Source organism: Amblyomma americanum, chromosome 9 (genome assembly GCF_052857255.1).
Source record: "Amblyomma americanum isolate KBUSLIRL-KWMA chromosome 9, ASM5285725v1, whole genome shotgun sequence".
NCBI classification, from domain to species: Eukaryota; Metazoa; Arthropoda; class Arachnida; order Ixodida; family Ixodidae; genus Amblyomma; species Amblyomma americanum.
The window spans coordinates 72,582,501-72,600,921 of NC_135505.1; the positions used below are offsets into that span (position 1 = coordinate 72,582,501).

Below are 18,421 nucleotides of genomic sequence, written 5' to 3' on the forward strand. Positions count from 1 at the left end.
CGCGTCTCCTAAGGTGTACAAAAAGAAAGTTTTTCCACAATGATCTGTATGGCATTCTACTAACAAACCCAAAGAAATTCTGGCGGATGTTATCACCCAAATCAGGCAACACTCATTGCATTACCCTTTTGTATCCTGATGGTTCACAGGTGCCTCCAGAACTTCGATCTGACGTCATGAACTCTTATTTTACATCAGTCTTCACACATGAACCTGCCTGTAATACATCACACAAAGATTTTTTAAACTTTTCTGCGATGGCACCTATCAACATCACTACTGCTGGCATTTGTGCTCTGATAGACAAACTAAAGTTATCCAGTGCTGCCGGGCCTGACAACCTCACTGCCAAAATATTAAAAGCTACAAAAAATGTATCTTCTCATTTTCTAAAAATAATCTTTAATCAATCTCTTGCGAACAGTTCCATACCTAGTGACTGGAAAATTAACAAAGTCATTCCTGTGTTCAAGGCTGGCAGCCGGAGTGACCCGTCGAATTATCGTCCTATTTCATTAACTTGCATACCATGTAAATTTCTTGAGCATATTATATACTCGCATATTGCATCCCACCTCAATTCCAACTCCTTTTTCTTCAAAAATCAGCATGGCTTTCGTCACGGCTATTCATGTGAATCACAGTTATTTGAGTTTACCATGGACCTTCACTTAAACCTTGATTCTTTGTTCCAAACCGATGTCATCTATCTTGATTTTTCCAAAGCATTCGACCGTGTCCCACATCAACGTTTTATGTTCAAACTTTCAGGTCTTCACCTTCACCCACTTGTTTTAGACTGGATTCACAATTTTCTCACAGCTCGCTCTCAGTTCACCGTAATAGGCGGACTTCCTTCAAATTCTACTTCCGTCTCCTCCGGAGTACCACAGGGGTCTGTGTTGGGTCCGCTTCTCTTCTTAATATTTATTAACGACCTCCCACACAACATCTCATCCACCATCCGTCTTTTCGCAGATGACTGCCTTATCTACCGCCGTATAAATACTAAAGACGATCAAGCTGCCCTCCAAAACGATCTGAAGCTCATCGAAAATTGGTGCTCTTTGTGGATGATGGAACTGAACATTAGGAAGTGCAGTTTTATGCAAATTTCTCGGAAACGCTCCAATTTAACTTATCCTTACTCTTTATTTTCTGAGGACCTATTGCAAGTTGAATCTTATCGTTACCTTGGCATCACAATCAATAGCAAATTAACTTGGGTTGATCATATTACAAAAATCACGGCCGACGCTTCACGTACACTTGGTTTTATTAGAAGATCACTTCCCTCTTCCCCCGCTAACATACGTAAACTGGCATATGAAACTTTTGTCCGCAGTAGGCTGGAGTATGCATCCGCGATCTGGAGTCCTCATCAGTCCTACCTAATTAACATGCTCGAAGCCGTCCAGAACCGTGCAGCACGCTTCATATCGTCAACATACGACTTTCATTCCAGCTGTTGCATCTGGGTTGCAAGCCCCAAGGGTAGCGTTGGCCTGGCGGCCTGGGGCAAAGCTGGAAACATCCGAAGGTCCCGGCAAAGGAAGAGTCGACTGGCAACAGAACAACTAGTTTATTCTGGCATCGCAAAAGAGCAGCCGGTCAGGGCGACCACGTTACTCGAAGGAAGGAATCGAAGGCTCTCGCCCGCGTCCGGCGCAGCTGTCTTTTTTTATACCCTCGGAGTCGAGGGCAAGAGGGAACGGCTTGGGAAGAGTCATCCGATACGGCGACGCTTGAACATGTTCAGGCGTGACGGGCGCGTCCGCCAGGCCGGCGCCGGTCAGACCTCCTCGCCTCCCAGTTGAGGAGCTCCTCTCCCCGGCTGCCGCGCTTTGACAAGCGTGGGCAAAACAAGCACACACACACACACGCACGCACGACGACACGTGGCACTGAAACCTGCCTGGACGCGCTTGGCGGGAGGCGTTGCGGCAGCGATGAACGAAGCCGCGGCGTCCGTGGCATCCGCGCCGGCTATACCGCGCGTCGAAGGCGAGACGTAACAGACCGCCCCGCCGGGAGAAGGAGATCCCGATGGTCAGGGGACTGCATCCGCTGTCCAGAGGGATGTCGCTCGATGATGCTCGTAAACGAAACCGGTCGTCCCTCGACGTTGCTTGAGCGCAGCGCACAGAGAAGGCCTCGTTCTCAGGTTCAGGATCACACAGGGCACTGCAAAGTCACTTCAGGAGAGTTGCCATTTTCGTGCTCGTTCCCAGCAAGCGTTAGAACTACGCCGAAACGCAACCGCTCAGTCAGCAAGCACGAGACAACCCTCACTAAGCTCTGCCAGGCTCTTTCCCCTTTTATACTACTGCCTAGTTCCTTACAGTAGTCAAGCAGCACTCAGAACGCGTCCACAAATTGGAAAATTGCACTAGAAAGCACATGATCACTTAGAAACACTAAACAAAAGCAATATGTTAAAAATCCTGCCTCAGGAAGAAAACATCAGTAACAAACAACTTTGAGGCGGATTCCTACGTTAGGGGCTTCGACTTAAGCCATCGGCGTTACCGTTGAGACTCCCCTTTTTGTAACGCACCTCAAAGGAATATTGTTGCAAAGCGAGGCTCCAGCGCAGGAGGCGGCCATTTTTGGGAGAGATGGTCTGCAGCCATTGGAGAGGGCAGTGATCCGTCTCAATGATAAACCTCGAGCCGGCTAGGTAGCATGACAATTTCTGAACGGCCCACACGAGACACGCACACTCTTTCTCGGTGGCGCTGTATGCCTGCTCACGACAGGTCAGCTTACGACTAGCATACAGGACGGGGTGTTCCACTTCTCCATTGTCCCTTTGGCACAGTACAACGCCCATGCCTCGCTCACTAGCATCGCACTGAACAACGAACCCTTTTGTGTAGTCTGGCGATCGTAGCACAGGCTGGCTTGTTAGGGCGCTCTTTAAGGCGCTAAAAGCTCTTTCCTTTGTCTCGCTCCAAACGACTGTTTGGGGCTCTGTTTTTCTTAGAGCATCCGTCAGGGGAGCCGCGATATCGGAGTACCTGGGGATGTACCTCTGATAGTAGCCGGCGACACCCAAGAACGACCGAATATCGGTCTTCGTGCGCGGTTGCGGGAAGTCTCGCACAGCGGCCACCTTTATTTCAGAGGGGCGGCGACGACCCTGTCCAATCACGTGACCGAGGTAAACAACCTCGGCCTGTGCTAATTGGCACTTGGGAGCCTTGACTGTCAAGCCCGCTTCGCGCAGGCGGGTTAGCACTGCCCGCAAGTGTGCCATATGCTCAGACCAGGAGGCGGAGAATATCGCTACGTCGTCTAAATACGGTAAAGCGAATTCTTCCTGTCCCCGCAACACTTTGTCCATGAGGCTTGAAAAGCAGTATGGCGCGTTCTTCAAACCAAATCTCAAAACTTTAGGACGGAATGTTCCCATTGGTGAAATGAACGCCGCATACCTACTAGCCTCTTCTGTAAGTGGAACCTGCCAATAACCCCTGACAAGATCTAGGGTGGAAATAAACTGAGCGCTACTAACTTTCTCAAGGCGCTCCTCGATGTTAGGGATCGGATAAATTTGATCCTTAGTAATGGAATTAAGCCTGCGGTAGTCGACGCAAGGACGAGGTTCCTTGCCCGGTACCTCAACTAAAATCAAAGGGGAGGTATAATCACTCTCACCCGCCTCAATAACACCGAGCTGTAGCATTTTCTTTACCTCAGCCTCCATAATATCGCGCTGGCGGGGTGACACCCGGTACGCCTTGGATCGTACTGGCTCTGGGGAGGTAAGTTCTATATCATGCGTAAGGACAGAAGTCCTACCAGGCCTCTCAGAGAACTGACCTTGAAACTCTTGTAAGAGTTGGTGTAGTTCGGTTTTCTGCTCAGGCGACAGCGGTGCTTTAATGATTAAGTCACTAATGACCTGATCAGTGCCTTCCCTGTTCGTCACTGAGCTTAGTCCCGGAAGCTCGACCGGAAGCTCTTCTAACTTTCCCGTGTCGTGCATTTCATCTCCAGTACCTGGTGCATTCAACGCTACAGGCTCAATTTTATCCAGTTCTGACGTGCTCGGAATATCAGCTTGCTGCGCCTCCGACCCTTTTTCATTGTTCGACAACGTCGGCCCCGCAACTACCGCCTTTGCAGCGAGCTCCTGAACTCTCGGTCTGGTTAAGGCCTGAACGCTAGCCTCACCAAACAAAAGCCCCTTCTCGCGCAGGAGGTGATCGGACCTGTTCGAAAATAGGTACGGGTACTGGGGGGGCAGCCTAGATGACACTACGGCCTCCGTCTCAAGTGCTCCGAAAGGTCCTTCAATAAGCACTTTTGCTACGGGCAGACACACGCTATGAGCTTCCACGGCTTGCTTGATCCATGCGCACTCGCCCGTGAACATATCGGGTTCTACGTAAGAGGGGTGAACTACATCCATTGTAGCTGCGGAATCACGAAGCACTCGGCACTCTTTCCCGTTCACGAGGAAGTCTCGCATGTAAGGCTCGAGAAGCTTCATGTTCTCGTCAGTGCTACATAATGACAAACACACGACTTCTCTTTTTGTTTCTGGACACTGCGCCGAAAAGTGACCCGGCTTCTGGCACGTATAACACACGCGCGCTTGCCTCGCCTCGAACCGCTTTCTGCGTTCGGCTTCGGCTGCCGCCGTCTCCTTACGTTCGGTCGGACTGCTTTCACTCGCATCCGCACTACGTGTGTCCCCCCTTGCTCTCATGGGTGTGAACTTCGGCCTCTCAGACTTGGAGCCAAATTCACCCTTTTGACCGTCCTTAGCTCCGCGAGCCCGACGCGTCAAAAACTCCTCGGCTAGCTCGGCGGCTTTAGCCACTGTACTAACGTCTGGCCTATCCAAGACCCAGTACCGCACGTTCTCAGGTAACCGACTATAAAACTGTTCCAGCCCGAAACACTGCAGAATTTTCTCGTGGTCACCAAACGCTTTCTCTTCTTTGAGCCACTCCTGCATGTTTGACATAAGCCTGTAGGCAAACTCTGTATATGACTCATTTCTGCCTTTTTCATTTTCCCGAAACTTCCGACGGAACGCCTCCGCTGACAGCCTGTACTTTTTTAGCAGACTCGATTTCACTTGGTCGAAATCCTCTGCCTCCTCTCTCTTCAAGCGAGCGACTACGTCGGCCGCCTCGGCGGGTAACAAAGTGAGCAAGCGCTGTGGCCACGTTTCCCGAGAGAACCCCTGCTTCTCGCACGTTCGCTCAAAGTTAACCAGGAACAAACCAATGTCCTCTCCAAGCTTAAACGGCCGCATCAGGTCAGTCATTTTGAACGATACCCGTTCTCCTGCACCGTGTGCCTGACTTCCATTACGAGCGCGTTCCATCTCTACCTCGAGACGCTTCATTTCCAAAGCGTGTTGACGGTCGCGCTCTTCTTTCTCTTTTTGTTCTTTACGTTCTCGCTCCTCTTTCTCTTTTTGTTCTTTACGTTCGCGCTCGTCTTTCTCTTTTTGTTCTTTACGTTCGCGCTCGTCTTTCTCTTTTTGTTCTTTACGTTCGCGCTCCTCTTTCTCTTTTTGTTCCCTCTCCTCAATGGTCTCAAGGCATTCCGACAGCTCGTCATCCTCAGCCTCCAACTCAAGAATCGCCCTCAGCAGTTCTGGTTTTCTGAGTTTGTCTGAGACATCAAGACCCAACTCTCTTGCAAGCTCCAGCAATTTCGGTTTGCGCAACGACTTCAAATCCATGGCTGCTCCGAATGCTGCTTTCTCTACTGCCTACTATTGTCTTGCCGCAATCTAACCCGGCAGCAACGACAACCACAATTACCAGCTCTGTTTCTGACACTAACAAAAGCCTGGCAAAACTCAGAAGAAGAAAGTCCCGCACTCACCAAACCTCGCAGCCAAGAATTCAGCGCAGTCGTTCCGCTGCAGGCAACCAGTCATCACACAGGGCTCGTTGCACTGCTCCCGGATGGTCGTTGTGCTGCTCAGCATACAGTTGAACGCATATCTTCGCTGCTGGCCTCCGTTGTCGGGATCTCACCGCTGGCAACCAGTTGTTGCATCTGGGTTGCAAGCCCCAAGGGTAGCGTTGGCCTGGCGGCCTGGGGCAAAGCTGGAAACATCCGAAGGTCCCGGCAAAGGAAGAGTCGACTGGCAACAGAACAACTAGTTTATTCTGGCATCGCAAAAGAGCAGCCGGTCAGGGCGACCACGTTACTCGAAGGAAGGAATCGAAGGCTCTCGCCCGCGTCCGGCGCAGCTGTCTTTTTTTATACCCTCGGAGTCGAGGGCAAGAGGGAACGGCTTGGGAAGAGTCATCCGATACGGCGACGCTTGAACATGTTCAGGCGTGACGGGCGCGTCCGCCAGGCCGGCGCCGGTCAGACCTCCTCGCCTCCCAGTTGAGGAGCTCCTCTCCCCGGCTGCCGCGCTTTGACAAGCGTGGGCAAAACAAGCACACACACACACACGCACGCACGACGACACGTGGCACTGAAACCTGCCTGGACGCGCTTGGCGGGAGGCGTTGCGGCAGCGATGAACGAAGCCGCGGCGTCCGTGGCATCCGCGCCGGCTATACCGCGCGTCGAAGGCGAGACGTAACACAGCGTAAGTTCCATTAAATCATCACTTGACCTCACTTCCTTAGCTCTCAGACGAAAAGTTGCGCGCCTTTGCTTGTTCCATAAGTTATACTTCAATTTCCCCTATCTCCGTGGTTCCCTCATATCTCCTCCCTTTCGTACATCGCGCCGCCTTTTTAATTCAAATAGCGTCCAACGACTTCATGGCTCCACCAATGATTTCAACAAGTCCTTCTTTCCGACCGCAATTGAAGAATGGAACCTTCTGCCCGACTCACTAACAAATGTGCACGATGCGACAAGGTTTAAGGCGATGTCAGATCACCTGGGTTGACATGTTTTTTTTTTTTGCCCTAACCTCTCGCCGACGTGTGTGGTGCTTGTGGCCTAAAGGCATTTTTTACATGCACCGTTCTAACTATTCGCGTTCCTTGCTTCTCTTTATGTTCCTATATTGCATTGTTATATTTTTGTGACCTTTGTTTTTCCACATCAACCTTGTATACGCTCCCCCCTTATGTAATACCCCGACAGGGGCCTTTAAGGGACAATAAATGATGATGATGATGATGATGAAAACAAATCGAAAATAAGAAAAATGCAATGCATGTACACCTGTTACGAACAGGTAGATATATAAATATATTAAGAGAACGCCTTAGAATCTCTCTCTATGCATATAGAAATTCCCCTTAAATATATCACTTGTTATGTTAACAAGAGCTGTCAGAGTCCTGGTGTCCGCTTTCTAAATGAGGTCGTAAACACGGGCACTGTTATTTCTTTTTTTTTGCTCTGTCCTTTTATTTTCATCAGTTTTTCTTTTAGGTTTTAGATTTTTTTTTCACTGCTACGGACTTCAAGCTATTGTTTGATTAGAACAAGTCGCGAATCAATCGAAGTGCATCAGTAATCACTATGGTGAGAAAAATGAAGTCGTCCTGAACACAGTTATTCCAGGCGTTTTCCAAGGTGATGTTCCAACACTCAAACCAAAACCCCATGGCAGTCAGGTCAGAACCACGAGTGACTTTTGACTGCCTAGGCTAGAGCCCTTAGGTTCGGTCCTTTTGATAAGCTCAACGGCCTGCTTTTTAACTTTAAACGCTTTCACATCGACTGCATTGAAGTTCTAATGATATCAGTCCGTCTTTCAGAACATACATGCTTTCAGGCAGAGCCACGAAGAACCTTTCCTTTTCAATAAAAAGTGAACGAAAACTAGAAGTGGCCTTAAAGTCCGCTAAGGCAGAGCAGGGGTCAGACTTTGGTGGTTGTCACAAAGTCGGTTCTGACGACCGCATCGACGGAATTCCTCAACGCGCCTGAGTTGCGTCAGTTCACGCACTCGATGGGCAAAACCTCTGTCGAAGGACCGTTTTTCGATTGGCGAGCATGAGGGTGTGAAAGCGAACTATTGCAAATATTGAAGGTTCTTAAGGTGCGCGTCTGGGAGAGAATGTTTACCCAAAACAACTACTTCTTCTTGAGGCTAAAGGGCGCTCTTCTTACTGGCTGGCAAGTGATGTCAAGCTGATCCCCATACGAACTCTGGTCTGGGGCGCAGTGCCGCATCATTCTCCGTACAAATCTGCTTGGCGTTAGAGCTGTGTGTTCGGGTCACACAGCAAACGTAGTTGATTTGGTAGACTCTGACGTGCCGCTAGAACTCTGCCGCTAAAAACGGTTCAACTGTCAGGCAGGGCTATGGTAAAGAGGAAGGCTTCCCCGCAGGCTGAGTACTAAAGGCAAATGCGCGTAGCAATTCTTTCTTTTACTGCTTGAATAGAGCAAGCAGAACGAGCTAAGAACAGGTAATAGAGCCCCTTGTAGAAGAAATAAGCTGCAGTAAGTTAGACAGTTAATCTACTTGAACCGGGCTCATGGCGAAGTATCTCGCCGCACACAGCTGATTTCTAAAAATGCATATTTTACCCTGCTGAACGCTGTGTTGCCTATTCTAGGCCGTAATATAATGCTAGTTGATGATAGGCTAAAAAGATGGGCATATAATAAATTAACGCATCTCTCCACAGGCCTTCCAGAAGTGGCAAACCTGCGCTTAGTTTCAGCTGCAGACGACTCCTTCACTGTCACTTGGGAGCGTCCTGATGGTGACTTCGACTAATACTGGATCGACGTCGCTGGTGACAGCGGTTACAACCGCGATGCTAATGGAACACACCGCGTGGGATAGTGTGCCAGCGGCACCATTTTTTTCATCACCATTTTATTTTATAAAACAAATACATCAAAACCTGATTGAACCCAAAGCCAGCTCGGCTAGTGAAAGGTCCAAATACATAATATTCACTAAAGAATGGCAGACATTCAAAATACATGTACAAAAAGACGTGATATGCTACAATAGCGGCATTGCAAATATGTTAAGCAAGTACATATTCTGAAAAACAAAAAAAATAGGTTTATGAATGTACAATACGAAGCACAAACGCATTCAGTCCCACAGTTCTGGGCAGACAAAAAAAATGTTTTTCAATAAAGCCGAAAAGTTATGTTTGAGTTTGATGTCATCGGAAATCTCATTCCAAATCTGGGCACCATTGTAATCTAATAACCTTTGACCGTGAGTGTTATGACAAGGCGTTAAGTTAAATCTATGATTAGTGGCGGATCTTGTTTGTCTCAGCGGCGATCTAAACAGTCTAAGAGGAATTGGATCATTAGTTCTTATTACTGTGTTTATTATTTGAGCTATCTTTAGTTTGTATGCAACTGATACCGGTGATATTCGCAGTTCTTGCAAGAGTTGTCGGCTTGCGAAGGTTATGGTACGAACAGCACGCCTCTGCAGGCGTAAGATTGATTCTAAATACGTTTTATAGGTACCACCCCATGTCTCTACGCAGTAACATAAGTGACTATGGACAAACGCGAAGTACAATATGCGTAAAATCTGTGCACGAAAACTTTCCCTCGCCCTTAATAAAATATGACATCCATAAGCTAATTTAGAGCAAACATTTTTAATTTGCTGCTTCCAATGCATGTCCGATGCAAAGACTACACCCAAGTACTACACCCAAGTATTCTCCACCCCGACTAGAGAAGTGTTAGATGCAGTCGTATAGAAACTTGTACGACGGCGAACTTAACTGTGCGCACCTACAAGAATGGCCCACCTCAGCTTAGGTCTTCTGGCGCCACCCTTCAAGGCATCTCAATCTCAGGGCAAGGTAGTTTTTTTCGTGCTACGTGCTCATGGCTGTTATAAGTTCTGATTATTTAGAATAACAACAACGTAGAGAAAGTCCATGAGTGTTGCTGTCGATGTAGCATCGCAGCGATGGAGCCGTAGACCTGTATTACTTCCTGTACAGACGCAGAGACGTCAGCAATGAATAAAAATATTTATGCGCAAACCATAACACCTACTAGGGTTTTGGCCGCTAAATTTGGAGGTGTAGCAGTTAGACATCGTGTATAGCACGCATTTGTTCAGGCAAACTGTGTAGGGAGAATTAAAGCCCCGACATTGCGTTCGTACTAAGGCAGTTCGTTGTACAAGAAACTGTTTCCAGTGTTATGATAAAAATTTGTGACATGCGCTTGTTTGCCGTTTGTTCACTGCAAAAATTGCAAGTATTTATTTTTATTCCTATTGCGTGCCGAAAGTATAACATTAACAGTTCTTAACTAGTGAGTTTTTTTTAAGGTTGAATCTGAGATTCAGAGAAGCTGCTAGCTCTATGTCCTACAAATTAGCTAAATCAAACTAAATCTTCGGGGGTAAAGTCGTCAGTCGTGGTGCTTGCCGACCACCTCCAGCCTTTATTGAAATTTTAGAGAGAAGACCTGATAATAAAAAGCGCACTTCGCACATATTTTGCATACAGTAGTGCGGTTATATATAGGCAGTCTCGCTAGTTGACACGCTAGCTTAGGTGATTGGTGGGCCATTTTTTTGCAGAACTGCAAGGTTCTTGCATATGCCACCTTAGCTGAGATATAGATCACAACGTTCTTTTTGATTATAAATGTCAGATATTTTTTTACTTACCCTATTGGCGCAGCTCCTCAACCTCCAGAAAATATGAGCATATTCAGGATATCGCCAGCACGGGTTCGACTTCAATGGAAACCACCGGCAAAGATCTCCGACGTCTCGGTTCTTATGCGGTGAAAATTTGCTACAGGTTCGTGTCATGCGACGCAGAGAAATTTGTCATTGGTTGCAGAAGCTACGAGACAACAGAGCCGTGGCTTGAGTTCGACAGCATGACAAATGCCTCTTACTGCGCAACAGCCACGACCGTCGAAGTTTGCGGAGGGTGTGTCGCCGCTAGCCTACCAGCAGTAGTGGAGTTCAAGGCACCTTTGACAGGTGAGGACCATCTTTACTAAGAGTTATTCTTGCCTCGTCTCTCGCGTTTGGATACGTGTGCAATGAAGTACGCTGTAAAAAAGCGACTGTAGTGTCAATTCGATGTTCTTAGCAAATAACTCCTCTGCGCATCATTGCCTCCTGTAGATAGAAGCAACGGCTCCAAGACATGGATTTCTTCGATTTACTTTTTTTTCCATTGCGATCTTCTTTTGCCAGCCAACAAAAAAATTCACTCAATGAGCGTGATATATGAAATATTCTGTTCCTTCGGGTCGCCAAAGGAAGAGGAATTTGGTTCAACCTGCGTAATATTAATGAGCACTTTCATGTGCTCATTAAGAAGAGCACAAGTCGGCACACAGTGGTGACTTTCTATCTATTTAGAAGCATGACGCTCCAGTTGTCACGCTTATTGGCATGTATTTTTCAGAAGCCATTAATTAATGGGAAGCTGAATGGCTTTTTGAGAATTAGGATGTAGTCAACGATTGGAATATATGAAGCTTTTAAGCAGAGCGTGCAAATTGTTTTTTCACTAGCTTTTGAATTTTTAACATAATGGTCGAATAAAACAGCGATGATGTTCAGACTTCACTACGTTGGAGAATGCAGTGAATATTGAAGTGACGTCATGGTCGCCGAGCTTCCAAATTTTCGATGTTTTCGCCTGCTTTCTGCTGTACGTCGTCGGATGCCGCCAAACAATGCTTCGTGAGCTTCACATTCGATGGTGTTGTTTTCGTTTTTAATCAAACGACCGTTTCTCTGCTGGAAACGTAGCGCCGTTGTACGCAACGTCATTATCGGGGCCTCTGACCGTCGCTGTGGACTCAAGAAAAGCCTTGTTGACCGGGTTTAACCGGCGATTATGCCACCGTTTCAGATGGTAGCAGAAAAAAATTTCAGAGTCTTTACTAGCATGTTTCACACATTCAGTCATTTTAAACACTACGAATTCTAAAACAACTTCAGTTTCCCTTTAAGCAAAGAAGCAGTTGGTCTTCCTGCCATTAATCCTGCCGCATTTCTGCCCCTAGAATGAGAAACCTGAATTGGATAACAGAGTCTCTTCACACTCTTTTCTCAGGTATGACATTATACTTCTGTAAGAATGCATATCCTCAAGAAATTTTAGACTTTGAATTGTTGACAGTTCTGAAGCGCAGATAATTAAGATACCAGAGGAGCAAGCCAAAGACAAATAGTTGAAGAAGTTTCCGTATTCCTTTGAAGCTCAACAGTAAATGCGAGGTCAGTATAAAATTAGCTGTTTTATCAAGTGCTTGTACTATAGTTCTTCGCCAAGGCAAATGAAACCATAAAATTCAGCGATAGCTCTGAATTACACTGCTAAATAGCGCGCACAAGCCTGATTTTTTTTTCTCGTGGTGTTCTTGTTAAATTACACCGTTTGCCTGGACGTCAAACAATAGGCTCTAGATTTAGGCTAGAATAGGTGCACATCATAGCAAAGAGCAAAACGAACAAAACGAAACCTGCCATCAAGATCGCTTAATAATAATAAGTAGTTCAGGGGGAAAGGAAACGGCGCAGTATCTGTCTCATATATCGGCAGACACCTGAACCACGCCGTAAGGGAAATGATCGAGGAGAGAGTGAAAGAAGACAGGGAGAAAGAGGTGCCATAGTGGAGGGCTACGGAATAATTTCGACCACCTGGGGATCTTTAATGTGCACTGACATCGCACAGCACACGGGCGGATTGTAGTTTTGCCGCCATAAAAACGCAGCTGGCGCGGTCGCGTTCGAGCCCGGGAACTCCGGTTCAGTAGCCGAGCACCTAACCCCTTAGCCACTTCTGCCACAGCTGCGGCTAACCACTTTTTTTTATTGGAGCCTATTCCAGTCCACGGTTTCTGATTTACAAAATAGGCGCAAAATGTGAACCACAGTAACAGAAGGTAATACCAAAACGAACTCATTTCACTTCGTGCGAAGATGAAATCATACCATTGGGTACCCGTAATTTTTCTATTTTAAGTGAGAACTGCCCACAAACATTTTAGTTCAAGTGAATTGCAGTAACAGTTACTGAGTGGTTAACAGAATAAGACACACTTCGTACACAACATTTCACTTCGGGCCAGTTTGCGCTGCAGCGGCACGTCTTGCCTTCTGTGTTTCTTTCATAGATTTATTTAATTCTGGCTTAATATGCATCTTTCGCTTTATAGTCCAGGAAAAATGATCCGCGTAAAGCAAGCAGTTAATATCAATGGACGCGCAGCACGGTGATATGGCGCCATCTCGCGAAATGGTAATGAAATAGCGTTTTCGACAATTAGAGCCTTATGCTTTTAATTTTTTGGTAGGACTGCTGTTTTTACACGCCGCAAGTGAGCGGAAGCATTTTGTGGATTTCTTTGTTGCCAGAGGCATAAAATTGAACCTGAGGCGCATCGAATTCTTTTGGAATTGTTTTGAAGATGTACTCCCGCGTATTTGTTTAGGAAATGAACGCCCATAGCTATTCTTTGTGATGCAGGAAGCACCTGCAAATTCCGAAATTGCCCATTGCTTCTAATCATCCTAGTTGGCGTAGACGTTTTTATATTTCAACGTACTCTGAGGGAGTTTGATGGATGCAGCCCATTTATTGACAGGATGCAAAGAAGAATAGATTTTCAAATTAATTCACAGCACCTCCTCAGGTGAGCGGACAGCGCTTGGAAGAAGTTGGGGATGATTACTTCACCGCCTCTATGCAGCTACCTAAGGGCACCTTCGACTACTACTGGGTTGATGTCACTGTCAACACGCAAGACGGTAATGGTGTTAGACACCAACCCCTGGGTTCGTGCGCCAATGGGACAATCCTTCACCCGGACCAGACAAAAGTGTCCTGCAACAAACTCGACGCCTGCGCTAACTTCACCTTCATGGTGCGTACGCACAGGAATGGCCCTCCCGAACAAAGCTCGCCTGGAGCTATATACCCTTGGTGGTATCTTCATTACTGGAGGAGGTAAAACACGTTCTTACATTTTCTTGTAAACTAAGGCGCAGAAGGCGCGTTCTAATAAGAGCTGTACACTCGTAATTGGAACTTAAACTCAAAATACAAAGAACATAATCTCATACCACTACACACTATAGTAAAAAGAAGCCTGAACTTGGAAGGAACCGAATGTCAGTTTAGTAGCGGTCATTGTCGGCAAGGTTTCCAAGTGTTCTCTCTCGCAACAGCCAGTTACCCCAGCTTCGATTGTAATCTTTCTGTACGTGAGATTTTGAAATGCTGGCTTTAAGCTACAAGGCACGTTATCATAAGTTTACACACTCCCGTTTTCTTTCATTCGAAGCTATTCGGAGCCTATACTGTGATCATGACACTAAATTTTTCTCTCGTTTTCATGACGCGCTGGGTACCTACTGTGTGTACACTCTTTCGCGGGTATTCCAGAAGCCTCGTAACTGCAGTAAGATTAATTTACACTTGCTTAAAGCTATCATTACCTTTGATTATTTTAACACATTCCATCATGAGTACTACCCCTCGTGTTCATTTCTTCCTTACTTCCCCTCTACATGATTTTTTAATTTTGTAGTGAATATCCGCTCACTATATATATATTTCTTCCCTTGCTTCCAACTGCTGACAGCTTCATTAATTTTGGTGACTTGTGGCTCTTGATATCCTATTGAGGCGCCATTATTTACCTAAAAGAAACTAAGAAATTCTTGATTCTTAGTCAGCATAGACGGTTGAAGAAAAGATATCGTCAGTCTACCAAATGGGTATTTGTGCGCTATTGTTCTAGCCCTCGAGAGTACATATTTTATTGATTGTTGCTTTCATAGACATCACTATATTTATGCTGCCGCTTTCATGGAACGACGTAATAATGTTAATAAATCACCACATCATGTTTATCACAATTCATTCATGCTTGCCATGAAAGCAAACTCATTCAGCGGAGAAGTGCTAGGGCTACCATGAATCCTAGGGATGCTTTTTTGCAACAAATTTTAGCGTTCACCTGGAATGCCTAACTCGCGACTGATTGAAGCAGTAACATTCACGCCATCATCATCATCAGCTTGACTACACCCAATGCGGGGCAAATGCCTCTCCTATGTTTCTATAATTAACACTGTCCTTTGCCAGCTGCTCTCACTCTATACCCTCAAACTTATTTTCATCAGCCCACCTATCCCTCTGCGCCCTTCTTACGCTTGCCTTCTCTTGGAACCCACTATGTTACTCCTAATGATCAGCGGTTATCTTGCCTTCGCATCACATGCCCTGCCCAAACCCTTTCCTTCCTCTTGATTTCGACTAGGATGTCATTAACCCGCGTGTAGTCCATCACCCACGCTGCCCGCCTCCGGTCTCTGAGAGTTCCATCTATCATTTAATTTTAAAACTTTTTTTATTGACAGATTAGGGGACATTTCAACTTTCATCTACAGCTGCGATAGTGTTGATACCATGTCAAAAATGTTTACAAAGCACTGGAAATTCTGTAACTTGCGCTTACATTTATTACTTGACAGTTGGCTATGCCCTGTTGAGGAGAATTACGCTTTTTTAATGCTTTACTCTCTGTTTACTGTTAACATCATTTGTCATCACTAATAAATCAAGTGAACTGACATTTTCATTGAAAGATGACAATGCCACGTGGAGGAACCGTAAGCTGCTTTTGCTTCTCAAATGCAATCATTTCGTCTTATTTTCTTGATGCGTAGCTCCTGAAGACTTTGACGTCGATGCTACTGCCTCGAGCACAACGACTTCGCAGCTATCCTTGCACTTATCACAAGTCAAGAAATGCCTGAAAGCGAAGTGCTACATTCGGATTTTGGAACACAGCCTTCCAATTCTCTTCCCTTGCCATGACTACGTCGGCAAAGAGAGAACGCTCACGTTCAGCAACATTGTCCGCAGGAGAGCTTACGTTGTGCACATCGTGTTGGTAAGCTCTCACAATGAGAAGAATGCCACAAAGGCGGTACGTTTCCAAATTCCTTGAACAAGATATATCAGACGAACCAACTGCAAGCTCGCATTGCCATAAAGCATTCGATTGTAACACAGCGTCAAATATATTCTCATTGCTACAAGTGGGTGCTTTTTGGTGTTTGTTTCTCAATTTTTTTTTCTTTTCGCCTCACCGTCATCAGTTGCACAACGAACTGACTGCAAATGACTCCTCAACTGTTTTCGCGAAGCCTTCTGACTGAAACGATTATTTTCTTCAGTATTTAGGATCAAAACAAGCGTACAGGAGGCATAATTGTTTTAAGAAAACTTAAAACATCAGTGCCTTGTCAGTGCCGACGTGGCACAGTGCGTACACACCGGTTCGTGATCTAAAGGCTGCAGAATATTTTACCAAAATCATTTACAAGCAAGGTAAAAAATACAGAGCCAGGACGAAGAGAGAGAGAGGTATGCGTAACGTAGTCGTGTGCAACCTTCGTTGCGAGCGAGGAGAGCAACCTTGATGTCACTTATCACGACGCGTTAGATTCTACAGCTTCGCCCTTGCCCTACTTGTGTAAGCCTAGAAAAGAACTGCCAGTAACTGAGCTATCGTTTTGTGCTTGCTGCGCTGGCCACCGCTACGAAAAAAATCCAAGCGCAAAAGTTTCCCAAACATAGAACGCTGTGTGAATAGTGAGGGCCATCACAACAGGGCCACTGTATGCTCAGATGATGGCGCTGCAGAGCTGATGCGACCATAATTTCTGCAGGAAATTACCTGCGCTAGGCGCTAAAATTGCAATGCCGAAGTCATAATTGTATTTAGAAGACTAACACGAAGCAATTCTAGCACCGCAGCTTGGCGTTGGTTGCAATACGAAGGGTTAGATGGTGTCAAACAAATCTATGTGAGCATCTGGTTATTTTACCACGATGAATCCCATCACACATAGGGTCAGCCTGTTTAAAATGGTTGATAGTGGTGATTCTTCAAGCATCATCATCATCATCATCATCATCATCAAAATCATCATCGGTTGCGTGCGGTTCTAAATTGTCCCAGAACGCGGACGGAAAAGCGCTGCATGTGTTATTGCTTCTTGAACGCGCGAGTAGCCGCGACAGTTGCGGACGTGAGGGTTACAAGCACGCGCTGGACAACCGGCCAGAAGGACACCTCATTCCGCGGGTCGTCACCAAGTGACTTCGGCGGGATGTTGAGTGGGGGGACTCTCTTCAATAGACGCGCGCTTCCGGAACTCGCAAAATTCGTTGTCTTCCTAGTGCAAGGAAACAGTCTACAAAAGAGGATGCGATAGTAAAACGCAGCTCGATAACAAGGATCTCGGAGGGAAAAGTAGGCGCCGGAGAAACGTGGTGGATGCAGCGTAGAAAACTGTCGGATCGCTGCCAGGTGTGGTGCCGAGAGGCCACGCTCAAATCAAGAAGAGGTACCGCAAGTTATATAGTGTAAATGTACTCCGTATTCTGTTTCACTGGAGACCTCTGCCAAACCAACCGAAATATGTAGATGACGAATATTTCCTAATTTTATATAAAAGAAATCAGGTGCATAGTAAATTTTAAAATTTATTGCCAGGGAAAAAAAAACTTTTATTGCCCTCAGGCACCAACGCTGCTAAATAACTAAAGGGCACATTTTCTTTGGTTTTGCTGTATCAGCCATGCAGAGAATTTCTGAAAATCTCTGGATGATTGCCCGTAGAGGAGTGTTGAGGCTGTTTGCAAGCTCCCAGTGCCCAAGGTACTTAAAGCAATAAAAATACACAAATGAGTATGGATGCATGCTAAGACGTCATGAATTTTACAGCAACGGCTATTTAGTCGTGCTCTTGATACGCATGTCACTGCAGATGTATTATAAGCGTCATAAAGAAGTACAGCCTGACGCAATAGAATATAAAGAAGTAAAAATTGCATGGACCAGATTTTTATTAAGCAAAATGTACTCTCTCCGACAAAAGCATCTAGGCAAAGCAGTTTGTTTCCTAGCCCTGTAGTGGACCAGCAATGGCACCGAATATACTCTTAATCTGCGTTAGGTAGGGAATCTTTCGATACAAGGTTGTTCATAACTATGCCGTAAAACCTCCTTGACACGGCTGAGAGAAAATCCCTGTTGCTAAGCTGATGTTGCAAAGAGAGTACACAAAAGAAAACTGAAAATAGAGAACTCTCCTGGTGGACATATATAAAAACTGAAAAACGTAATTATCAAAACGAAATAAACAAAATTGTCCAGAGATGTTAGCTAACCTGAACAAGATAAAAAAAGGGGATACAAGAGCGAGGCACACAGTCATGAAAACTTTTGAGAATTACCAGAATAGAAACCAGTGAATCAACCGTTCAACTGTGTAGAGGAAACATGCATAAACGTATGAAACGAATGAACACGTTCACGCATTAAAGCGTGCGCAAGCGCAAGCTCTCATTATCTGTCTCAGACTCTTCAAATGTGTCTCTAAAGCAGGAACTGTTTTCACCGCGCGGAAACAAATGTCCACTTACTACAAACATAGTAGCGGACAGCATGAAACCACCTAATA

General features: G+C 45.9%; 1 protein-coding gene across 1 annotated transcript in view; it reads left to right on the top strand.

The window, feature by feature from the left end:
- Positions 1 to 18,421, top strand: part of LOC144103421 (uncharacterized) — a 140,272-nt gene that overhangs the window by 57,136 nt on the left and 64,715 nt on the right. Inside the window, 4 exon segments of the mRNA XM_077636142.1 lie at positions 8,406 to 8,677; positions 9,620 to 9,786; positions 10,587 to 10,897; positions 13,562 to 13,886. Of these exon segments, the coding sequence (XP_077492268.1) occupies positions 8,406 to 8,677; positions 9,620 to 9,786; positions 10,587 to 10,897; positions 13,562 to 13,886 (1,075 nt within the window).